The 24,674-nt window shown below is 44.1% G+C and overlaps 1 protein-coding gene across 2 annotated transcripts in view; it reads left to right on the top strand.

Annotated features, from left to right (window-relative positions):
- LOC146817250 (glutathione S-transferase 3-like) overlaps positions 1-24,674 on the top strand; it is a 139,179-nt gene that overhangs the window by 103,971 nt on the left and 10,534 nt on the right. For both annotated transcript variants that reach the window (XM_085610839.1, XM_085610838.1), the window contains exons 4-5: positions 4,707-4,833; positions 6,233-6,374. In XM_085610839.1, the coding sequence (XP_085466965.1) occupies positions 4,707-4,833; positions 6,233-6,374 (269 nt within the window). The remainder of the gene's footprint in view (positions 1-4,706; positions 4,834-6,232; positions 6,375-24,674) is intronic.

Raw genomic sequence — 24,674 nt, 5'->3', positions numbered from 1 at the left:
CATGATAAATCAATATCTCTTCCAGTGATCACCAGTCTTTGCAAACAGCTGCAAAGTTTGTCAGCCGATGCTCAGGATCACACGTGGTTTTCTGGTGCCACTTGCTACACTGTTCCAAGACACTGGTCCCGCAACCGGTATGTTGAAAGAGGTTTGCAGATGTTACGATACTTTGAGAGAAAACTAGTGTGCTTTTATTCGGCATATTGCACAGTAATGGTGGACTTTCGCAGCATTGCCTGGGTAGTTTTTTGTGCAACACATTGGTTGAAAGGAAAGGGTCAGTCATATATACAAAGGGAGGAACACTGCCCGGATTGTGGCTTTGGTTCTCTGAAAGAATAATACATTTTAACACTCATTCTGGCAGGGGAAAAGGCTCAAGGCCACAACAGTACCACCTCAGTTTCCCGCACTTGTGAAGTTTCCAAAAGCCTTAATGTAGGACACTCGCCTAATGTTCTGTGCTTCCCGCCCCCTACAAAATAGTCATTTTCTCAGTCGCTTAGCAAAGGGGGGCGGTCCGCCCCGGGCTGCAACTCCCTTCCTACCCCCGCTCTTCCATACATTTGCCTGGCAGCAAAGTGGCTAACTACGCCACTTCATTCTCTAAGATCGTTTCCTTGTAATATAAAAAATATATTTACCATGTTGGAAATATCTCATTGGATTGTTACGGCCTCCTATCCGAATTTCATTTTGTCTGGCCATACTGACCTCTAAAAAAAAAAAAAAAAAAAAAAAGAAAAAAAACAATCTAATGCTCAACAAAAGTTTTCATCCCGATTTGCAGCCGTTGTCCTTAACTTTTCTACGTGCTGCCTAAACAGAACCTATTGTGTGTACTTCCTGTTCCAAACATTCTTATCACGTTTACTAAAGCATAGCATGGTTACATCAACAAGGAGCTCTCTCTAGGGATCCGTATATTTTGTTTTTATTTGTTTTATTCAAAACGGCACAGTTGGCACTGCTTTGTAATAGAACTTTCTTGCTACTTGCTAAAAGACTGTTCTGCGCCGTTGTGAAAGATATAAAGGGATTAATGTGGTTTGCGTATTTTCGAGTGTACTTTAGGAGACCATCCTGCGTTCTTTGTTTTTTCTGGAGCTTTAGAGCACTCATTTGTGACCTTTAGGGACACTTTCTGGTGCTAAGCTGCTGCAGAAGAGATATGGGTTGTGGTTGAGTGACCGTGTTTTCCATTATTTTTAATCCTGCCCTCAAAAGGTAGGGCATTGATCGCAGTGTGTGCACGCTTTGTCGGGCTTAATAACTAGAAGTGTTTAGGAACATGCTGGGCTGCCAGCTTGAAGTGCTACAACGAAATAAGCCATTTTCTAGCTGTGTGAAACTCCTCCCAGGCATGTGCTGGTCCATGTTTCTTTTTTCATCCCAGTCCGCTCACTGCAGCTTCCCATGGCAGGCGAGAGGGGTGCCATCTGTGCCCACCAGTGATCACTCACATGCTCAATCTTAGCTCTGCATTGAAAGCACACATTCTGCAGACAGATGTGTGAAGCAAACTTTTCAGAAGGTTGTCCTGAATAATCACATGTTTCTTTAATTGGTTAGTTATTGGTGTGAAATTCACAACACTCTTTTAAATGTTTCACACTTTTGGCTTCTATAAACTGTTACCTTCCTGTTTCTCCTCACTCTATGCACTGGTCCACCTCTAACCTCTCCGCCCCCCCCCCAGGTGCTCCTCCCACTCGTCCCTCTCTCTCATACCATCTCTTACACCTTCTCGCACTCTCTCACACACACTTTCCACCTCTCATGTGGTTCACTTCAGGTCTTCGAGCACAGCTTCTTTCCTGTGCCTTTCCAAGGTTGCCCTCCTTCAAACCCGCCCTCTCCTCTTCTTGTGGTGTCTGCTGCATACACAGGCGCTCCCTCTTTATTAGTCTGAGACCTGCTCTCCACTTCATCATCTTGTTCTCACACACTCTTTCTGCTCCTCTTTTTGCAGTTCATTCACCACTTCATGCACAAACTACCTATCCCTCGCTGTCTTCCTTTCTAACTATTATGTGCAGATCTCTCCCCTATCTATTCACCATGCCACATAATTCCACTCCACAAATACACTACTCACAACACAATTCCACCAAATTTAATTCCACAACTAACCATTCCAATCCAACACACAATTCCACTCCAAACCACATCTACTCCATTCCAAACCAAAACACATGGGTATAAGACATTGTCATTTACAACGCCAATATTTCAAACTCTCACAAATGCGGAACCTATTGCATTGGAAATGCTTGTTCTTTAATAAGTCTAACTCTGACAGCAGAGTTGGATTGCTCTGTCAAATCTTATTCTCACTCTGATCATTGCACTGTGGAAGAGTAATTAGTTATGGTTTAAAAAGGCAAATATTTTAATTAACCATGCAAATCAAACTTCAAACCATAACCTCGCACCAAGCTTGAAAGAATAATTATTGGGCACGCAAGTGTTTTTTGGCGCATGTCCTTTCTGTCAAGTTGCCTGGGGTCTTGAGTGAAATTTTACCACATATAAGGACACATGCTGTTCTGCACTCAAGTCCTTCTGTCTTGTATTTAATGACTTTGATGTGGCCTGTAGATTTCAATTTGTATCAATTTGGCCTTTTATTGGTTCTTACTGGGCTCCACAGACCCTGAGTACAGGCAGAGTGGGTGCTGGCAAGCAGGTGAAAAATCTGGGTTCAGTGCAGGTTGCACATCACCTTTTGTGGTCTGACTGAGTTTTAACCTTAGGATGAACCAGATGGCTTGATGATCCCAGTGAGTGTGTATGTGGTGATCTCATGGTAGATATTGACATGGTAGATTCATTTAAATCCACATCATCCTGCATTGTGGAGCTGAGAGAAATTTGGTGGTATTACAAAGTCGTTCATTGATGTTTGACGACTAACTCATGTAACCTGTGGATGAGAACCATTAAAATGAAGGCAACTGTCTGAATGTTAAGTGAAAGGAGTTTAGTGATTTCCAGGCTAGTGTTCATGGCAAGGTGTTGCTCAACCCCATGCACCCCAACAAAGACTACAAAACATGCCATTAACACGTTCTCATTACGCATTAAGGTCCTAATAAGTGTGTCATTGAAATTAGCACCACTCTAATTTGCTTAGACATGTGCATGGGACACACAGCAGTTAAATTGAAGGAGCATCAACGTATTTACAGTTACATGCATATTGACAGTGAAGCATTACCTTCACTATATTTCAGTAGCTATTGCAATACCATGCACACCATTTAAGGCTCAATAACGAGTCAAGCAGTGCAGTCTAACTGGTAGGATACCGCCCGTTCTTTTGCAAGGGTAATGCAAAAAATATCACAGCGCTCTGAATATATAGTCCATTAAACAGGTTTAGTCCAATAATTAAATATCATGAAGAGTTCAATCCAATTCTTGTTTATTGTATGTAACTTGAGGTCTTCAATGACAAAGTAACATCAAGAGGCACAGCCAACACTTGTTTCGTCACCAAAGTGACTTCTTTAAGGCTCTCTTTTTGAACAACATCACAAAAGTCAGTAGATATAGCCCAAGGTTTACAAGTTGTGATCTTACGATCTTCTCTCCAAATATTAGGTGGTTGTCTGTCTAGTTCATAATTGTCTCAAATGAGCAAATAAGTCTTCAAACCAATATTCTATGGTTTCAATTTACTAATTCAACTCGGAGCCAGTCAGTTTGATCTTCTATGAAACCAAAGTAGTATTGTTAAAAGAGAAATGGAAGGTGATCCAAGTTTCTCCGTAGTCACACAATTTTTAGTGGTTGTTTTCAACTATTACCAAATTAACTAAAGGCGGTCACGTAAAATCCTAATAATTTTAAACCAAACATACGAATTTGCATTGACAGTCTGGTATGGGTAGATAAAGTAAAGGGAAGCGGATGTTCCAATTGATGAGCTCCTCTTGCGTAGAAGATCTGGTAAACTCCTATTAGTGAAGATGAGACATCTGCAACTGTCACGTTCTAAGTTTGGAACCTAGGATGCAGAAATACTTGGAGCGACTTTTGTTTGTTTTTTACAATACTACTTTCATTTTGTTCATAAATCAACCTGACTGCCTCTGACTTATAGATATTAAAACTTAGAATGCCTGGTTATTGGGTTAGAGACAAGAGCCAGAATTTATAACTCTGGTCCTTGTACCTTCACTTCCTATTACTGACTGACTTGAAATCGGGGCCTGTGGCCCTGATTACAAGTTCAGGGCTAAACACCTATCCTTGTGCAAACAGAAAATTGTACAGGGATCAGAATTACAAGGGCTTTTCCTCACACCTTCTCCTTTTCTCTGATCGATTCTGGCAGGTCAAACCTACTGAAATTTACTGGTGAAAATGGCCCAGAAAAAAGTCATGAAATGCAGAATTCAGTGTATCAGCCAAGACTTCAGCATTTTATGCCTCATTTCCATGTTGAAACCTCATAATATAAGATACACCCGGGAGATATCTCAACCAGGGTTAATGGTACTTACCAGGTGTGGTAAATTCCCGAATCTATTCCGCACAGCTTGTAATCAGGGCATGCTTTGAGGTAGAACATTCATTTCACTGTCAGTGGCTATCATAACTGTTCCAGAGGTGTCGCGGTGTCCTGGTTCACCTTATGCAGTTGTTGCAGTGTGCATTCTCTAACTACTTTATTTCATTTTCTTTTACATACACAGATTTGCTGTTTGAACAAGTGCCAATGGTAGTGATGGATGGGGTCAAGATGGTTCAAACAAAGGCCATCCAAAGCTACATTGCTGCGAAGTACAATCTGTATGGAAAAGACATAAAGGAAAGACTGTTGTACGTACACAACCTTTCTTATGCAAGAAACAACTTGGAAGTTTGTTGAAAGAAACAGTCTGTTGGATATAAAAAAATTGAGGAGAAGTTAAAAGATTGAGACCAGAATAGTTGAGATTTAACACTTCTAGTGCAGTTAGGATCACAATCACTTTATTAGGTGTGTTCTTACATCTTAACCCTGTCCAGTTGCTTATCTGGATCCTGCCTTCCATTTAAAGCAGTCATTGTACCTAGCGTAAGAATGCTAGTGAATAAGATAGAGCAGTGGTTCGTAACCTTTTTGCTTCTGTGAACACCCACTGATTTACTATTGGAAGCTGGTACCCATAGATTAAGCAATTTCCACATTATGAACCTCTAGCAAATGCACAAAATTACAGAAACAAGATGCATCCAACAAATACACAAACAATGTTTTTTTTAATTAACAACAACAAAAAATATAGGTAGGTTGGAGCTTTTCATTTCATTATTAAGACGCACCATTTTTTTCCACTCCTAACGCATCTGTTTTTTATTGGTTGGTACCCAGGCTTCAGCTGAGGCCAACAATCAACTATGTCTGTTTGCTAAATGTGCACTTCTTCCACAAATCAAGCTAAGGATACCAACTTAAATTGACACCTTCAATTTTCAACTCCTTCACATTTATAGAGCAGCCTAAAATTTCTGATTTTGCTTTTTTATGTTTATATACTTCATTAATCTATTAATATTAGTTAAACAACAATATCCAGAGCACATGCCAAAATATCACTATTAACGTACACCATTAATACACAAAGTTCTCTTGTTTTTTATCTTTAATTTCTTGACTTCAATGCCCAGTCTATGGCTGGGCAAAAGTCAAGAAATTAAAGACCAAGGACAAGAGAACTTTGTGTAATATTGTGTACATTAATTGTGATATTTTAGAGTGTGCTCTGAATATTGTTGTTTATCAGAACAGATCGTTTAGCTCCAAATTTGAGGTGGTTGGGTGATTCCTCCTTCCTGCAGCACTGCAAACAGATAGAAGACATTCTTCTCACTAGGACATATACTGGGAGCACCATAACTCACCCAGAGTTTCATTCGCCCCACATTAATTACCTGTTAATATTTGTTCCCTAAACAGTTGCGGACCCCCCCCCCCCCCCCAGTAAGCCTTAAGAGCCCCAAATGGACCGCAAGTTAAGAATCACTGAGTTACAATATAATAGTGAGTGTTTAGAAACACCTGCTGAAAAACATTCATGACCGAAGTTTAGGTACTGATTCATCAGTTTATTGTTCACAAATGAAGAATCATTAATTTACCTGCTCAGTAAAAAAAATGTTTGACAATGTGCATGCATGTTGTAGGTGAAATATGTTACAACATTGGCTAGAAATAATACAAAGCCCTCTGTTGCAGGATCGATATGTATGTCGAAGGATCAGACGATCTGATGATGCTCATCACTGCTATTCCCTTTCTCGACACAGATGAAAAGAAAAAGCGCATTGAGTTACTGTTTAAAAGGGCCTCTACCAGATACTTCCCAGTCTTTGAAAAGGTACAGTATTTGATATGATTCAGAATTTCTAGAAGTGACCATGTTATGAGCTGGAATGTAGTGTGGAAATGTGCCTAAAAGTGGGCACACTGGTGCAGGGTCACCCTCATGTCCACGGGTCCAGAGACCAACAAAATAGAGATCGGCTCTGGAGTTGGAATAAAGAACAAGTTTATTAATCACTCATGAGTGGGACCACATCCACACAAAACTCTCGTGCTGCAGGAGGTAGTACATTGAATTCACAAACTATGTCCCTTTTATACCGGTTTTCTGCAATGTAAGCATGTGAACAGAAATGGGTAGAACACGTTTTAGAAATAGTTATTAGCAAACAAGGGCAGATGAATAACTACGTGGTCAGCAAAGTGGGAGGAGGAGCAGGAATGCTTATGGCAGCAGTAAATGGTCGACAGTTAACATCTGTGACCAGGTGCACTGGCAGCCACAAACCCTCAGCACGTACATTGCTTTAGCTGAGTCAGGAAGTCAACTAAAATAGATAACACAAGCAGAGTGAAAAGACGAGCAGCAGAGGACGGGAGAACTACGAAGGAAACCAAATGGACACCACAGCCAAAATGGCTGTCGCTTATGCTATGTAAAATATTAAAAATATTACACATTTTCACAGTAGTAGATGAATCTTTTTTTTTTTTTTTAAATGATAATGCACACATACTCTACAAACCAGTCTCACTGAAACAGGTAGGTACTGTCATGGACTCAACTCATGCCATGCACATACTACATGCAATCTGAGATAAGAAGCTAGAACAGAGCAGCTTTACATGCTCCTTTACTAAGATGGACAGGGACCGACGAATGGGGAAAATAGATCTAAGCAAGTGTAAAGCTGGAGACCCTATTTGGTTTGTGTTGAGCTTATAGAAGCAAAATAGTGACATAAGATGGGCTTGTCATCTGACATAAGCCATCATGTTCACAGTTTATATCCTACTTTAGAGCCTGATTCACTAAGCCATGCTTTTAAGAGTCAAAAGTATGCTCCTGTTTGATTTTACCTACGTTTAGATCAGGTGTATCACTTTCAAGCGATTCACAGAGGATCTCAGGAGTATTTTATGTATGACTATGGTAGATTTTCAGGAAATTTATACCTACAGGCTTTTCACCTAGTGAAATTTTTCATGCGTGATTGTGAAATGTATATGTATTAGAAAAAAAACTCATCATTTGCATGTGCTGTTTCTCCATTGGGAAAATATTTTTTTCTTTTAAAAACTTCCCTCTCAACTTGCGTGCTCTTCGCTACCCTGTCATGGAAAACTCATTTTTCCTGCCTTCAACAACACTATATTTGCTTATAGTTACATGGTGGGAAACTTCTGTTTTCATATTGCTTAGCATACATAAAGAGCTTTAAATACATTTTTGTGGGCCATTCACATACTTTTGGCATCACCGTACCTATTAGTATGTTAATGATGATCATGAAATGTATAAATCGCAGCAAAAACCTTGGCACATAGGGTCTTGATGCTAATGCCCTGCTACCAAACAAAATGCAGAGTAAGGCAACTGGCTACAAAAGAGAATCGGTGAAGGGCCAAGTTTTCAGACCATTGCAGGCAGAACATTTTTCGATGAACCAAGTGGTAAAGCATCGCAGCCTTATCTGGAAAGGCCTATGAAAGACACAAACAGCTGATTGTACAACTGTTAGCTTTTGGCAAACAAACAAAATATCTAAAATAGGCAGAGATGTTTGAATGACTGCTTAGGCCCACAATGAAACACAAAGCAATGTTTAGGGTGACTTGCAGTCTTCCCACTAAATACTTAGGTAGGTCCAAAAAAAGGTAGTAACTGTTCATACGACTTCAAAGACAGAGTTGCTGTAGAGGAGAGTTTTCCAAACAGTGACAGAAAACAATACTGGATGGACTAGCACCAATTTGGGTACTCAAAGGTCAATGCATTCTATACTCATAGTGATTTGTTGTAATCTATCCAACCATTCCTGAAATATTGTTCAAAAATATTTAATGATGTATTTGACAATGCGGTTCATAAAAGAGTTCACAATTTGAAATTTGTATAAAAAGCACTAATTGATTAAGAAGCATTTTTCTCCAATTAACTATGTCACAGGTTGTGAAAACCGTGCTGCCTATTCACAAACTTAGGCAAAAAGGTTGCTATTTCTTTTATGAGTCAGACAACCTAACTTGTGAGTCAACAACATACAACAAGCATTGGCATAGCCAATAGGTCTCTCCTTTGGGACCTCATAAGTGTTTAGCCATGCAACAGTTGCATAACTAAATACTTATAAGGTCCCAAAAGCGAGACCTATTGGCTATGCAAAGTGGCCGTGCGGCCGCGAAAGTGACCGCGATCACGATCAAACATCAAAGCGGCCCTGCGGCCGAGAAAGTGAAAGTAATCGCGGTAAAGCGCGTTGCCCGCGCACATGCACTGTAGCTCTAGGCTGGCCTGGTAGCACTTTTTGGGGCCCTCTCAATAAGTCTCGCCAGACCAGCGCATGCGCTGGGTCAGGCAAGACCTAAAAAGGAAACATTGAGGAGAAAATAACAGTACGCTACCCTGCATTTCCTAGGGGCTCAGGAATCCTGCAAACCCCCCAAATTTCTCACTGGTCATGAAATCGCAACCAGGGATGCTTGAAAAAACATATGAATTTCCTTTGATAAGACTCCCTTTCTTGCCCAGGGATGAGCTTGAAGAGTGTGTTCAACCCTTCCCAATCTAGGCCTTCTAGCTTAGTTATGCACCCATCCCATTCTTGAGCTCGCCCTCTTCATCTGGCAGGGCCGTAAGCCACATATGAAGAGGATTGTTAGCACCCTCCCGCCAAGCGAAAGTGGTCTTGGGATCCCCAATATCATGCTCTACTGTAAAGCTGCACAGTTACGGCACCTGGTTGAATGGAACCGCACTGGATCTGAGAAACATTGGTTATTCCAGGACCGAGCGGTGGCGGGCAAACCCCTTAAGATGATCCCCTTCCTTAAGAAGTCACACAGACCCCCTCCCCCTACCCCCACCTCTACGCCTCGCACATTACACGCACCATCATATCAACGTGGGACCAGACGAATAGGAGACACAAGCTGACTACTTTCCCCTCCCACTCCACTCTTTCACAACCCCGAATTTAGTCCAGAAATGGGGGGTCTTCTTTCACACACTGGAGGGTTGTGGAACGCCGTGCTCTGGGACACTTATTTGATGGGGAGGGTGTGATTCCATTCCCTCAGCTTGGATCAGAATACGGACTTCTGGAATCTGAAAGGCTGCACTACTTGCAACTCCGACACTGAGCAATACACCCTGACAATAAGCCACAGGCGTAGAGGCACCTTACCCCTTACGAACGATGGCTGCTCTTGCGGTCTTCGGATAAGAAACTGATCTCGGACCTTTACAAAATGCTGCTCACTCGATACACTCACACATATAATGCAAGCCGTACGCGCTGGGAGAGGGACCTAGGCCGCGAACTCAGCAGCAAAGACTGGGAAGGGGCATACTACAGGGCTCGGCATTCTGCAAGCAATATGGGCTTCACAGAAACTCTAACCAAATTAACCACTTACTGGTATTACACACCGGAGTGCATGCACCAGGCTGACCCCACACATAGCACGGCTTGCTGGAGAGGGTGTGTGAAAACGGGGACGTTGGTTCACCTCCTATGAGAATGCGAGCATCTACAACAGTACTGGTCACAAATCCTGGATGCAATTGACCAACACCTAGACACGGAACTCCCCAGATTTCCTGCCTAAGTCCTCTTGGGAGTCCCGAACCCCATTACCCCCTGAAGTCTAGAAGAGGGCGCCAGATAGATTGCGCTAGGCACGGCCACCCAAAACATATTACTTTACTGGAGGACACCTCGGGTTCCCACTCACACGGGTTGGCTACAGCGACTGTGGCACATACTGGGGATGGAGAAGATATCACTTACACCGGCGGGAAAGGGCTCGTCTTTTGGAGAGCTCTGGCAACCCTTCATAGCTCTCCTAGTCCAGGAATTCAGGGAACTTATGTGCCCCAGGTACCGCCACCTCCTATGTCTCACCTCATTGGATGCTACTACTCAGCGAGATCCCCCACAATGGTAATCCTTTTATATCCAGACACGATTCCCAACACGCAGTGGAGGGGGGTGGAGGAGGGAGGATAGTGGGAGAGGGGGTATTGTTGTTTTTATTGTTATTTCTCTTGTTCTTACACCTTCAGTTAATGCCTTATGCTAAATGTTCTCTTCAGGGCTCTGCGTGGCCCATATATTGAAGTCTCTCACATGTCACATTGCTGCACTGGCTGTTGAATCAATAAAAACATTTAAACCATAAAATCTATTACAATATACTTCTAATTGACCTTTTTTATAACTCGGTGACAACTAAGAAGATTTACTCCGGATCACAAAGTGAATGTACTCTCATACAAGATCAATTCTCATTCTGAATGACCCCGACTCCAGAGAGCAATAATCATTAGGGATCTCAAAACAGCCTATACCCAGGACCAAGACCACATCTCAGATTGCCTCACTCGCCATACAAGAGTAGCCCCAAAAGGGCGGCCTTAATCAGGGTACAGCCATTCAGCACAATAAGAACCATCCCCCAGGGATTGGCTTTGAAAACAGTCTTAGCACCACACGGAGTAACAGCATCATTGGCCATGCTATGCCCTAATCAAAGAGCCTCCTCGTAAAATGTCTTGACCTCCGCAATCTAAGTCAATGTCTGTCGTTCCCACTAAGAAGGTTCAGCTTTGAAAAGCTCCCTCAACACCAGAGAAAGCTCAACTTCTAGAAGACCAGGTGTGTTTTGAGACCAAGACTTTTCTCGAAGACCCAGTTAAGTCTTCTGCTCAAACTGGCTTCTGCATCAAGCAAAACCTGGGTGCCTAGTATGCTTTCCGCTCCAGATAAGGGGAACAAATGAGTACTTTTATTTACTGCCAGATATACATACATGCCAACCCTCCCGATTCATGCGGGAGACCACTGTAGTCAAGGCTAGTATCCTGTCTCCCGATTCAAGCATGCGAAAACCCGATTCCTCTGTGGGCATCAGAGAACCCGATTCCTCTGTGGGCTTCAGACTGAGGGGGCTGGTCTTGTGTGACTCGGAGTATGCACTGCCAGTAACCTGCTCCTACAGGCCAGCGCACAATATTTGTCGCGATCGCACTGCGTGGCATACCGCTTTGTCCGTGCTCCTGACAGGCAAGTAAAAAAACGTACATTTGCATTTCTCATTTCCTAACCTGCAGCAGTCTCCTACATTCCAATAGACCCAATTCAAACCTCAGTAGAAGTCAATGGGAGAAATACATTCTCCCGAATTTTTTTTTGTTTTGTTGATTTTTTTTTATTTTTTTTTCTTAATCTCCCACTTTCCTCTTCTAAAATGTTGACATGTATGGCTGTATGACAGCATACTATATATTTCAATCCAGACACTGGGCACATCCTGGCACAGTTTTCCAAGCCATCCATTCAAAGAGAAAGTTTACCTTTAAGGAGATTATATCTCCTTAAATTAGAGCTCTCCTTTATTCCCAAAACAAACACAAGACTGCTGCTGTCTCAACATGAGATTTCTCTTTACCACATGTTCACACAACAATTAATTGCATGTCTTTGGATCCCCTCCCTCCTTACCAAGATGCAAGGGTGGAAAAACATCAGACTGATGCTTGGACTAATTATAGGGTTTACCCTCTCCCCCAGAATGATGACCCACTGGAGCCATAACCTATAGAGGTTTTTTCAGTTGACAAAACAGCGGCATTTAATGCATTTATTCATAAAAGGATGAGTTGAGGAGATGAGGATGATTTTCTCATGAAATCTCTCTCCAAAACTGAGATCAATCAATATGTTCCACTGCTGAAAATCTACGTTAAAACCCTGCTCAGAGATTTTTAAAGATTATGTCAAAACATGGTCAGTAGTCCTGCCAGAAATGTATGCCCTCCCAAACATAGATTTTCATCAGGGGACATGCATCCTCCGATTCCTTGGTGGTTCCCACAGTTAACGAACATGTTGTAATGAAAGAGGCATGTGATACACCACCTCCAGACACAGAAAGCAAGACGCTTGGTGCTGCAGTGGAGCAGTTAATGGTCGAAGCAGCCATGCCAAGGCATATTGCCAATGTATTGTCACTGTTGGCAAGGTATAACAGACCAGTAAGAGAAGATGTCCAAACCCCACTGTAGGTGGGACATGAATATTGTACAAGATCTACTTTTTATTGGGACCAAATATAAGGTTCTTCAAATGATGGCACAACCAGCCAATAGTAGTCATGCCAAACTAAGCAGAGCTTTCCACTGGAAACCTTGCAGCAGTTTAAGCAAGGAAAGACCATCCACTGATTCAGGGCCGGACTGGGAACCCAAAGCAGTCCTGGCAATTTTCTTGGACCAGTTCCTTGGGAAAAACAGCCAGGCACAGAGATGGGAAACACTTGCTTACTGCTTTTGTTCCTTGGGGCCGATATTGCAGCACTTCTGCAAAAATGGCCCCCACTGCTACAAAACCGCCCCCCACCCATCCAGACTCCCGGGAAAACGCCTGATGCCTGTTACGGCCAGTCCGGCCCTGCACTGATTCTTTCAGGGTGACATTGACCCAGAGGTACCCAAGACGAGGTGCCTCTGACAACATGCCATGACTTTTCGTGAATGCCCCATACCACACAGCACCTCTCTATCTGGGGAAGACTGTGGTTGTTCTCGGTCTCAATCTCAATCTCAAGTCAGTCAGCGTTTTCTGCCATTGCCCAGGGATATTGCCTGAAATTTCATATAATGCTGTTCAGTCACCTTTCTTAGCAACACAAAACCAGCTAATTGCTGTAAGGGGAGGTAGTGACGTTACTGGCCAAAGGAACCTTTACAACGACAAGGACAAAGGGTGTACTCTGTACTTCCTTATCCCCAAAATGTAGTTCGAGGCATATGAGCTGCAGATTATACACTGTGCATAGATCGCCATCTGGTGTTGGGCCCGGATGTTTGCGGTTTGTTTTTCCTCTTGGAAAGTCTTTGGAAGTCACGAGGTCGGTGACTCCTCCTCTGGTTAGTATTGCGCATGGGCTTCGGCTCCATCCTCAGATTGTTTTTTTCCGCCATCGGGTTCGGATGTAATACTTCGCGCTCCGGTTCCGAACTTCCCAGTTCACTGATCGACGCACAAATCCTCGCTCATGGAGCTTCTTCAGATAATAAATCATCTTACTCATCTTCTCTTCGGCACTTCTTCGATTCCGGTCGTCGACGGCGGCCTTCGGGCCTATTCTCGCTCCAGTCTCGGCTGATGGAAAGAACTCCCTTCAAGAAGTGCCCTCGATGTGGGTCCAAGTTTCCCCACACCGATCTTCATGAGGTGTGCAACCTCTGCCTCTCCCCAGAACACGAGGCCCGAGACTGTCCCGCCTGCAAGTCTTTTCGCTCAAAAAGACCATTCGAGATCGACGGGCTAGACGCAACATGGCGCACTCCTCGACCTCCGCTCCAGTCGACATCTTCGGGGACGACGTCGAAGCTCCGGGACGGCAGGACATCGAACAGGAGGACGACGACCTCGTCAGCGCTTCCGAGGCCGACAACTCAGATGTGGAGGACATCACCCCGGCGCAGCGGGTCGCGAGTACAATTCCCACGCCCACGCCGATACCGAAAAAGGCTTCGGTCACACCTTCGCCTCCGGGCCTAGGCAAGACCAAGGACACTGCTTCTCACACCCCACCTTCGGGCCCGGTAAAGAAGCTTATTCAGCCTTCCGGCAGCTCGGGCTCGAGCCAGCCGACCACCGGTGCCGAGAAACACCCTTCGGCACCGAAGAAAAAATCGGCCTCCACCTCCACACCGAACCCGGCACTGAAGTCTTCGGTGTCGAAACCTGCTCCTCCGGCGCCGACCAAACATCACAAGGCCCTCGGCACCGACACTCCCATGCCGAGACCTTCTTCGGCACCGACCAAAAAATCGGAGTTCCCAAAGAAGCACAGCTTCGATAAGCCTAAAAGACAGTCGGCCCCGAAACCTTCGGCGCCGACCGAACAACCTGTGTCGCAGGATCTTTTCACACCGGATCCCCTGCAGAAAACACTCACCAAGGATCCAAAAACTTGACACTTGACATTGTCTTCTAAAAAGAGACACTTGGACAAGCCGGCTCCACCTCCACCTCCAAAGAGAAAGGACATTGCTACTTCTCCTTTCAGGGTGCCCTCCCCAACTCCTCCACCTCCACCCCCCCCCCCCCCCGCTCCCACCACCTCATCGTTCCCCCACCTTGTCTCCTGTCCCAGACGATTTGGGAGACCCTTATTATGATCCAGCAGATGTGCCACAAGACCCCACCCCTACTGGATCTCCAGACCCATGGGATGATTATAACAATCCGGACATCCCAGATGTCCCACAGAATGACCTTTACCCATCTAGGCCATCCCCACCTGAAGATTCCTTGGATTTTCACCATTTATTACAACGGGCGGCACACTACCACGGGGTGGAGTTACATACTGACCCAGTGGAGGAGGACTTTCTCCTAGACACCTCTGACGATGCACATAGGTCTACTGCCATTCTACCTATGTTAAAGGGCGTACTTAAACATGCCCCTGAGGTTTTTAAAGACCCAGTCAGGGCCAGGGTCCTAAATCCTCGTATAGAGAAGAAATACAAAGCCGCCCCCACAGACCCTTCTTACATTAAAGGCCCTGCACCATTGGATTCCCTAGTGGTATTACAGCTAGGAAGAGCTCAAATTCTCAGGCGTCAGGCGAAGCACCCCCACCTGATAGAGTCCAAGCTCCTAGACGCGTCAGGGAAGCGCACTGCGTCACAAGCTGCCAATATATGGCGTATCGCCAATACGCAAGCACTGTTGGCCCGATACGACAGGGCGCACTATGACGAGCTAGAGACCATCATGCACCATCTCCCTGAAAAGTACAAGACTAGGGCTAATGAATTGATTCAAGAGGGGAAAACAATAACTAATACCGCGATACGCTGTGCCCTAGATGCAGCAGATACAGCCTCCAGGGCCATAAACACCAGTGTCCTTCTCCGTCGCCATGCCTGGCTCAGAGTTTCAGGGTTTAAACCGGAGGTACAAGCCTCTATATTAAACCACCCATTCGACCAAGATCATCTATTCGGCCCAAAGTAGAAGAATCCCTCGAAAAAATGAAAAAAGATACAGACACGGCGAAATCCATGGGAGCCCTGCAGTCACATACTCCCATGTGCTCCTTTCGCCGCTCTTCCTTTCGGGGCACGGGCAGAGGCTACTCCTCGGATAGTGCATCCACGTCCTACAAATCCCCTCCTCAATCTAACTTCACAAAGGGTTATCAAAGAGGCGGATACAGAGGCAATAATAATAAGGGCAGAGTCCAGACAAATACCGCCCGCTCTGCCACACCTCCTGCCCAATGACTTTCCCCCCGCTCCCTCCAGACCATTCCACTCCGGTCGGGGGCAGACTACAACATTTCCTTCATGTCTGGGAGACCATCACCTCAGACAGATGGGTGACACAAATTATTCAGTCAGGGTATTGCCTAGAATTAACATCTACCACCCCAACATTCCACCCAGGCACCGCCCTATGTCTCAAGAACATACTGCGCTACTAACACAAGAGGTGATCTCCCTCCTGCAAAAAGGAGCAATAGAGCAGGTCCCCATAAATCAACAAAATTTAAGGGTCTACTCCCTGTACTTTCTGATTCCAAAGACGGACGAGACTCTACGACCTATCCTAGATCTCAGACCTCTAAACACCTACATACATTCAGACCATTTTCACATGGTAACCCTTCAACAGGTTCTTCCACTCCCAGAACGATTTTCTCACCACTCTGGATTTGAAAGACTCATACTTTCACATCCCAGTACACCAGTCTCGCAGAACGTACCTCAGATTTGTGGTGGACGGACAACACTACCAGTTCAAGGTGCTCCCGTTCAGGGTAACAGCACCAAGGGTTTTCACCAAGTGCCTGGCAGTAATGGCTGCACACCTCAGAAGACAGCACATTCACGTCTTCCCGTATCTGGACGATTGGCTGATAAAAGCCACATCCTACCAACAATGTGTGCAACATACCGCCGCTACGGTCCGACTACTTCACCAGCTAGGTTTCACGGTGAACCATCAAAAATCCCACCTGGTACCATCACACACAAAACAATATCTCTGAGCCACCATAGACACCTCAAAAGCCATAGCCTATCCCAATCCTGCCAGGATTGCAAAAATACAGGCTCTGCGTCAAAAATTCCTATGTCAACACTCTCCCCCAGCAAGAGTGTTTATGCAGCTCATAGGGATGATGGCCTCTTGCATCTTTATAGTGCCCCATGCAAGACTCCAAATGCGTCCACTCCAAGAGTGCTTAGTACGCCAGTGGAACCAGGCCCAGGGACAACTGACAGATCTGGTGTTGGTAGACGGTCGCACCCATCGCTCTCTGCAGTGGTGGAACACCACAAACCTTTCCAGAGGTCGACCGTTCCTGGACCCGGTCCCACAAATAATCCTAACAGCAGATGCATCACTCTCCGGCTGGGGAGCTCATCTGTTACATCTTACAGCACAAGGCACATGGACGCCACAACAGAAGTTACTCCACATCAACCATCTGGAGTTACTGGCGATCTTCATCGCCCTAAAATCCTTCCAGACGCAGATTTCAGGCAAGGCAGTCCTCATTCGCACAGACAACATGACTGCCATGTACTACATTCAAAAACAGGGGGGCACACACTCTCCACAGCTCTCTCAGTTAGCACAGAGCATATGGAGATGGGCAATTCCACAAAAGATTTTTCTCCTAACCCAACATGTCCCAGGAGTCCAAAACCCCGTGGCAGATCTGCTCAGCAGACAGTCACAGCAGATCCACGAGTGGGAACTTCACCCACAAGTTCTTCACCCGTTCTTTCAGAAGTGGGGGCATCCACACATAGACCTATTCGCCACCCACGAAAACAAAAAATGCCCAAGCTTCGCCGCCAGATATCCACACCCATTGTCCAAAGGCAATGCGATATGGATGAACTGGTCAAACAAATTTGCATACGCTTTTCCACCTCTCCCACTAATTCCATTAGTGGTGCAAAAGCTACAACAGCATTCCCTAACTCTGATCCTAGTAGCTCCAACATGGGCCAGACAACCGTGGTACACCACACTGCTGGAACTCTCAGTAGTACCACACCAAAAGCTACACCTCTCACCATGCCTCCTAACCCAGAACCATGGAGAGATCAGGCACCCGGACCCAGCTCAGCTCAACCTTGCGATCTGGCTCCTGAGGTCCTAGAATTCGGATACCTTAACCTTCCCCCTGATTGCATGAACATTATCAGGGAAGCTAGACGCCCTACTACTAGAGCGTGCTATGCAGCAAAGTGGAAAAGATTTGTTGTTTACTGCCACAACAACACAAACAATACTTTAAATGTATCCATACAGCACATTATATGTTATTTACTCCATTTACAAAGGTGTAACGTAGCATATACTTGCATTCGGTTACACCTCGCTGCAATTGCTGCTTATTTACAGAACAGGCAGCACCTCTCACTTTTCAAAGTGCCTGCCATCATAGCCTTTATGGAAGGCCTCAAAAGAGTAATTCCACCCAGAGTGCCACCCTCACCTGTCTGGAACTTGAATATAGTCCTCACACGGTTAATGGGGACCCCCTTTCGAACCATTACATAAATGCGAGCTGCAATTTCTCACATGGAAAACAGCTTTTCTGGTGGCCATCACTTCCCTCAGAAGGGTTAGTGAAATACAAGCACTCACTATACAGGAACCTTTTCTCCAGATGCATCACAACAAGGTTGTACTCCGCACCAACCCCAAATTTCTACCCAAAGTCATTTCTCCATTCCATCTAAACCAGTCGGTAGAATTACCAGTCTTTTTCTCGCAACCCCAAACAGTTGCGGAAAGGGCTTTACACACACTGGATGTTAAAAGGGCTTTACTTTACTACATCCAGAGGACACAACCTTTCAGGAAAACCACACAGCTATTTGTCTCCTTCTCCCCACCACACAAAGGCAACCCTATTTCTAAATCAGGGATAGCTAGGTGGATTGTAAAATGCATACAGATTTGCTACCACAAAGCAAAACGAACGCTATCGGTTCCCCCTAAAGCCCACTCTACAAGGAAGATAGGGGCTTCTATGGCTTTCCTAGGGAACATACCACTAGATGACATCTGCAAGGCAGCGACATGGTCAACACCGCACACCTTCGCAAAACATTACTGTGTAGATGTGCAAACCAAGCAACAAGCTAGTGTGGGCCAAGCTGTACTAAAAACACTGTTTCAAACAACTGCAACGGATGCCGGTGGTCGCCGCTAGGGTTGGGTACTACTATATAATCTATGCACAGTGTATAATCTGCAGCTCATATGCCTCGAACGGAATATGCTACTTACCAGTATGCATCTGTTCTTGGCATGTAGAGCTGCAGATCTATACACGCCCACCCGCCTCCCCGGCTACCTGTATCCGTTCCAGTCTTATCTTATTTAGATACAATACACATGGGTTTCTTTACTGTTACTACTACGCTCCATCTTTCCCTGCTGGCGAAAAATAATCTGAGGATGGAGCCAAAGCCCATGCGCAATACTAACCAGAGGAGGAGTCACCGACCTTGTGACTTCCAAAGACTTTCCAAGAGGAAAAACAAACTGCAAACATCCGGGCCCAACACCAGATAGCGATCTATGCACAGTGTATAGATCTGCAGCTCTACATGCCAAGAACAGATGCATACTGGTAAGTAGCATATTCCTTTTGGCTGAGCCTCTACATAGAGCTGCTCATTTGCGACATTACTGCCATTCATTTCAAGACGACCATGCTTCAGGAGACCACTACATGACAACACGCACCTGCAAGGACACCTATGTCCAGGTTAAAATATATGCAGTCCCCTCCTCCCCTCCAGTGTATACTAAATGCCTCACTGCCAAATACATGTGCATCTTTGCCTGGACAATAAGCTAGTGAAGAGTAGCATTCACTCCCAATGTCTTGCCAACATGAGTAAAACAGTTTCCTTATACATCAATTAGCTTCAAAAATACCACTTGCACCCTCAACAGGTTAAGACTTCTCAATGGGCAACATTCTAATCAGTAACAGCCAAAGCCTAATTACACCAAAGCACGTTTTGGTGTTTTAGCAATGATTGTGGTGTGGAATGTAGTGTCCATCACGTCCTCTGACTGTGAGAATGATAACAAAACTGTTCCGATTGATGGCCTCGTGCACTACTTTAGTCACTAGTGCCCAGTTGCAAGTGCACCCATCGCATGAGTTTTTATTCAGACAGTGGTTCCAAGAGATTAGAGGAGATTGTGTTGGTGGAGCTCAGAGTTCAGCACAGGCCACAGTAGTGGAACAGACCACAACGTTTACTAGGCAGATCATTCTTGAACCCACAGCTGCAGGTCACAACATTGTTGTTGGTGGAGTGAGGAGTACACATGCTGGACTTTGATTCAGGCTCAATGGCCCCATCAAGAATGCTTGCGTCACATCCGTTTGTTAGCATTGCAAAGAGTGCAGTTTGTACTCCAGGTATTTCTGGTCTGCTGCACCAAAAGGTGGTCTTAATTTGAAATGACCACCATGTACTACAAGCATAAACAGGGGCACACATGCTCCACAGCTCAAGCTTTGCCAAAAATGACACTCATTGCTACAGCGTGTCACACACATGCTGGTGGGGCATCTCCTAGGGCTGGACCAGGGCTTTACTGATCTCCTGAGCAGGCACCATAAATGACTCATGAATGGGAAATGAATTAACACACTCTCAATCGATGCTTACCGCACAGGGGACTGGCAGTAAATCTGTTTGCAATTCATACAAATTCCAGATGCCAAAGCTTTGCCTCCAAGTACCCACACCCAGTCTTTAGAGAATGTGCTGGAGATAAATTGCTATAGGACAGTTGCATACACTTTTCCTGCACTTCCAGCAATCCCTTATGTGGTTTTATAAATGAGGCAAGTCCCATTGATTCTTGCTCTTGTTTCTGCAGCTTTTGGTGCATCGACCATGGTATGCCTTGGTTTTGGTAATGCCCATAAATCCCACACCAGGACTTCCATTACGTCTAGATTTGATCATTCAACATTAATTCTAACTCCTCCCTCTAAATCCCAAATCCCTCAATGCAGCAGTTTGGTACCTGAAATTTTAAGAGTTTTATATCTTCAGACAAGTTGTGGCATAGCGGCTTGAGCTGCTGCCCTTGGAACCTGGGGACCAAGGTTTGAATCCTAGCTTCTGCACTAACATTGTGTGATTATGCGCAAATCACTTAATCTGCCGGTGCCTAGATGTGTATGAAATGTATTTCTGTAATCCTCATTTGATGTACACAATCTTGTAGATCCTCTCCAGATCCCTCACAAAACACAGCTTTTCAGTTCCTTCACAGCTCGGTTTGCGCTAAATAAATACCGTTACATACATCCATAAGAATGTATGCAAATCTTAAGGAATGCTAGAAAACCTACCACAGTATGCTATTCAGCTAAATAGAAATGTTTTGTTACATATATTTAGACCCAACAGATCAGTCCTCTCATGGTTACTGTTCAGCATATTATTTGCTACCTTTTACAATTGCAAAAGTATAGAGCAGTGTTTTACACCAATGTTCAACCAAACATGGTCTCTCCTTTCCATTTCACTCTGTTTGCTCGCCATCATTTTTATTTCAAATGCCCCAACCCCTCATAGAGGGGTCTTTATACACTTTAGATGTTTAAAAGGCTATTGGGTTTTATGTGTACTAGACATGCTCAGTCAGAAAAACAAAGCAACTATTTTGTTGTGTTTGCACCAGCACCTCTTGCAAACCCAATCTCTAAGGTAGATGCTGCAAAATGGAATGTCAGATTCATTGAACTGTTATGCTAAAGCTAACTGCACATTGCATGCAACCCTTAGCGCTTAATCAACTCACAAGAAGGGAGCCACAGCTGCTTTTCAAGGCAACCTACCATTAGCAGACATCTGCAAAGGTGCCACTTGGTTTTCTTTTAGTACCTTTACTAAATATTCGTGTGGACCAAACCGTGCTAAAAACTTTGTTCCAGGTATCTCCCTCCTTTTCTCACTTTAGAGGTTTGGGTACTGCTTTTCAGTTTATAGACCGCATGTGATCTAAAGCAGGATATGCTGTGAGCAGAACATTTTACTTTCCTGTAACAATTGGTCTGCAGCTTGTAAAACTACAGAAGAAAAACAGGGCTCCCTGTTTTAAGGTATTTTTTTTTACATTTCTGTTTTATTAATCCATTAAAAAGTTGTTTATTTTTATCTGTGATTTATTATGGAACAGTAAAGCTGCAAATCGCATATTTCTGCATATATTCAACTGATAAATTCAGAATGGCTGATAGATTTTGATTCTACACATACCCACATATAATAAATCGGCTCATTTATATGAAAACAGATAGCTAGAGGAGAAGTAGCCGTAACTGTAGAATAACCTCCAAAAACCAAAAGTCCAGTTCCTCATGAGTTATTAAAACGAAAGTACTCTGAGGAAGGCCTAAAATGTCTTCCTAGAAATGTATTCTCAATTACTGAGCAGAAGTATCTGCATATCCCCATATTTCATTATCATAGGCAGCTACCGGGACACACTTAGCAAGGTAAATATCAAGCAGAATCCTAATTGATGTGTGCCCCGCCTATTTGCATAGACAGAAGCAAGGCAAGGCTCCTAGTGAGAGTAATGCTTCTTGCAAAAACCTAAGATGACCATGACAAAGGAGAATCAAATTGAATACCTAAATAAGGAAAAGATGAACCGCAACTAATAATGTTATCATGCACCCTAAAAGTTCTGGACTTTGTAGACTGAGGGCCTATCCCCAAGACATGACATTTGGAAAAAGTGGTACTTAAATCAAGGGTGTCCATAAAAGAAACAAAACAATTATGCAGATGATCCAGCCCATAAGCAGTTCTTGAAATAAGGACGGCATTGTCTGCATAAAGCTGCACCAGAATAGAACGATTGCCAATCCGAAACATGTCCATACCACCCTCGATTAATGCCTCCTCTAGGTTATAGATATAGAGGGTGAAAAAAGATGCCAGTATGCAGCCTTGAGGAACACCCCGCTTCAGATTAAGGTGATCAATGCATTCCCACTGCGACCCAAAACAAACAGCAGCAGACATATTAAAATTGAGGTCACGCAAAAGAGAGACTAAATTCAATTCCACCCAAAAACACACTAGAATATCCCATAATTTTTCTCTATTCACACTATCAAAGCCATATTTAAGTCCCTAAAAACCAAATGTAAAGCCCTTTGTTTGGCCACTGTATATTTATGGAAAATCAAATGTAAGTTAATACATTGGTCGACAGTCCCTAAGCCTGGCCGTAGGTAGCCTGTTCTAAATGTCTGATAGAATAGAACCTTCAGAAGCCCAGTTCACTAGTCTGTTCAAGACTGGTCGGCCAAAGATCTTAACCACATAGCAAATCCAAGAAATAGGGCGATAACATTTAGGGTCGGCCCGGCTACCCTTTTAAAAGCGGGGACGATCCCTTCTAAAAACGGGGACTATCACAGAGTGGGAGCAGGATTTAGGAATAGAAAGTTTGGCAACCGCATTGCAAAAAAGAGTAATCACAGAAGACCAAAGTGCTAGATTTGATTAAAAAACATCTATAGGGACTCCGTCGGGGTCAGGAGCCTTTTTAGAAGGAAGCGCATGAAAAGCCTTGCACACCCATCATGTGAGAAAATAACGTGGACAATAGGAACAATTAACAGAGAAAAATTACACGATTTTAAAAGTAAAATAAGACCCAGCAGAAATATGCTCAAAATGTTTGACTCTAAGGTTAGGAGTGATAGTACAAAGTAAAACCAGGGTCAACGGCAAGCTTAAAAATAGGTTTATTAATAATCTCACAAAACCAGGAACTATCACGCACCCTACTGGCAAGAAGAAGTTCCTCCCATGCCTCCCTCCCCGGAGTTTGTTTACACTTCTTTAATGCTCTTCTATACGAAGAATGGCAGGAAGGAACCATTGATGGTCCCTAGGAACTAACTTCAAGGCATCCAGCAAAAGACGATGCGACTTTACACAGTGTGCATCAAGCCATTTAAAAGAATTGGAGGCCCTGAGGCTAGAGTTAGAGGTCAAGAGAAGTTTAATACTATCACATATAATAGAAAGTGAACACAATATCCAAATCAGAAGCGTCACTATTTAGGCATGGCTCCATCGCAGTGTGACAACCCTTAAACAAGTTTAGAAGACAAATGTGCAGAATCACATTCTTCCATTTAAGGCGTTGTGCCTGAGAACTAGAAACAACATTGGCTGTGATACAGCACTCAGAAGGAGCATTACCAGGGTTCCCACAGAAAAAACCATAAGGAGATTGTGATCACTCAAAGGGGACCAGGCCACCTCAAACTTTAACGAAACATGAACCATGATAGAAGAAAGGAAGATATAATCGATGACACTAGCAGCACCTACCCTAATAAAAGTAGGAAGGACTGCATCAGATTGGGTCTCAGACTTAACAATAGCAATAGAAACTAGATTATACTCCGCCAATAGCAGGTTCCCTCGGGCGATTGCAAGAAATGTGCGACCTCCATAGGAGAGTCGCTAAATGCAGTGTGTTCGGACAAGCAACCTCGAATACATGGATGAAGATTCAACTCGCCAGCTAAAATAATGAAACTATTCCCCAACACGGATTTAGGTTAACTATCCAGAAAGCTTTTTAGAATCTGCCCATTGACTTTGACAACCTGTCTGCAAAAAAGCATTATAGAAATTAATTAACATCATATGGGAAAAAATAGGCAATGACAACGAAGTGCAGCTACATTTGGAGAGCTGGCAGGTAGCACTTTGATAGAACAATCTATGGAGAAAGACACCACTATAAGAAGCCCCGCTTTTGCCTTACCATGAGATGGAGTAGCCGGATGTAACCACTCGTATAGAAATTGGGTATGAATATCCCACGTTTCCTGTAGACCAGTTATTTTAAATCTAGGTACAAAGGAAAGGACCTCTGCATTACAACTTTTATTAGTAAGGCCTGCAACATTCCAACTCAAAAGAGGAACAGTTTGAGGGGAACTCAAGCACCCAACAGAATGACTATTACAAGGAAGCATGGTCTCAGTGGAATGAGGTGAGGGTCAGTCC

The sequence above is a fragment of the Triturus cristatus genome, chromosome 6 (assembly GCF_964204655.1).
Source record: "Triturus cristatus chromosome 6, aTriCri1.1, whole genome shotgun sequence".
NCBI lineage: Eukaryota > Metazoa > Chordata > Amphibia > Caudata > Salamandridae > Triturus > Triturus cristatus.
The sequence above is the reverse complement of the archived record's forward strand: the minus strand, read 5'-3'. Positions and strand labels throughout refer to the sequence as shown.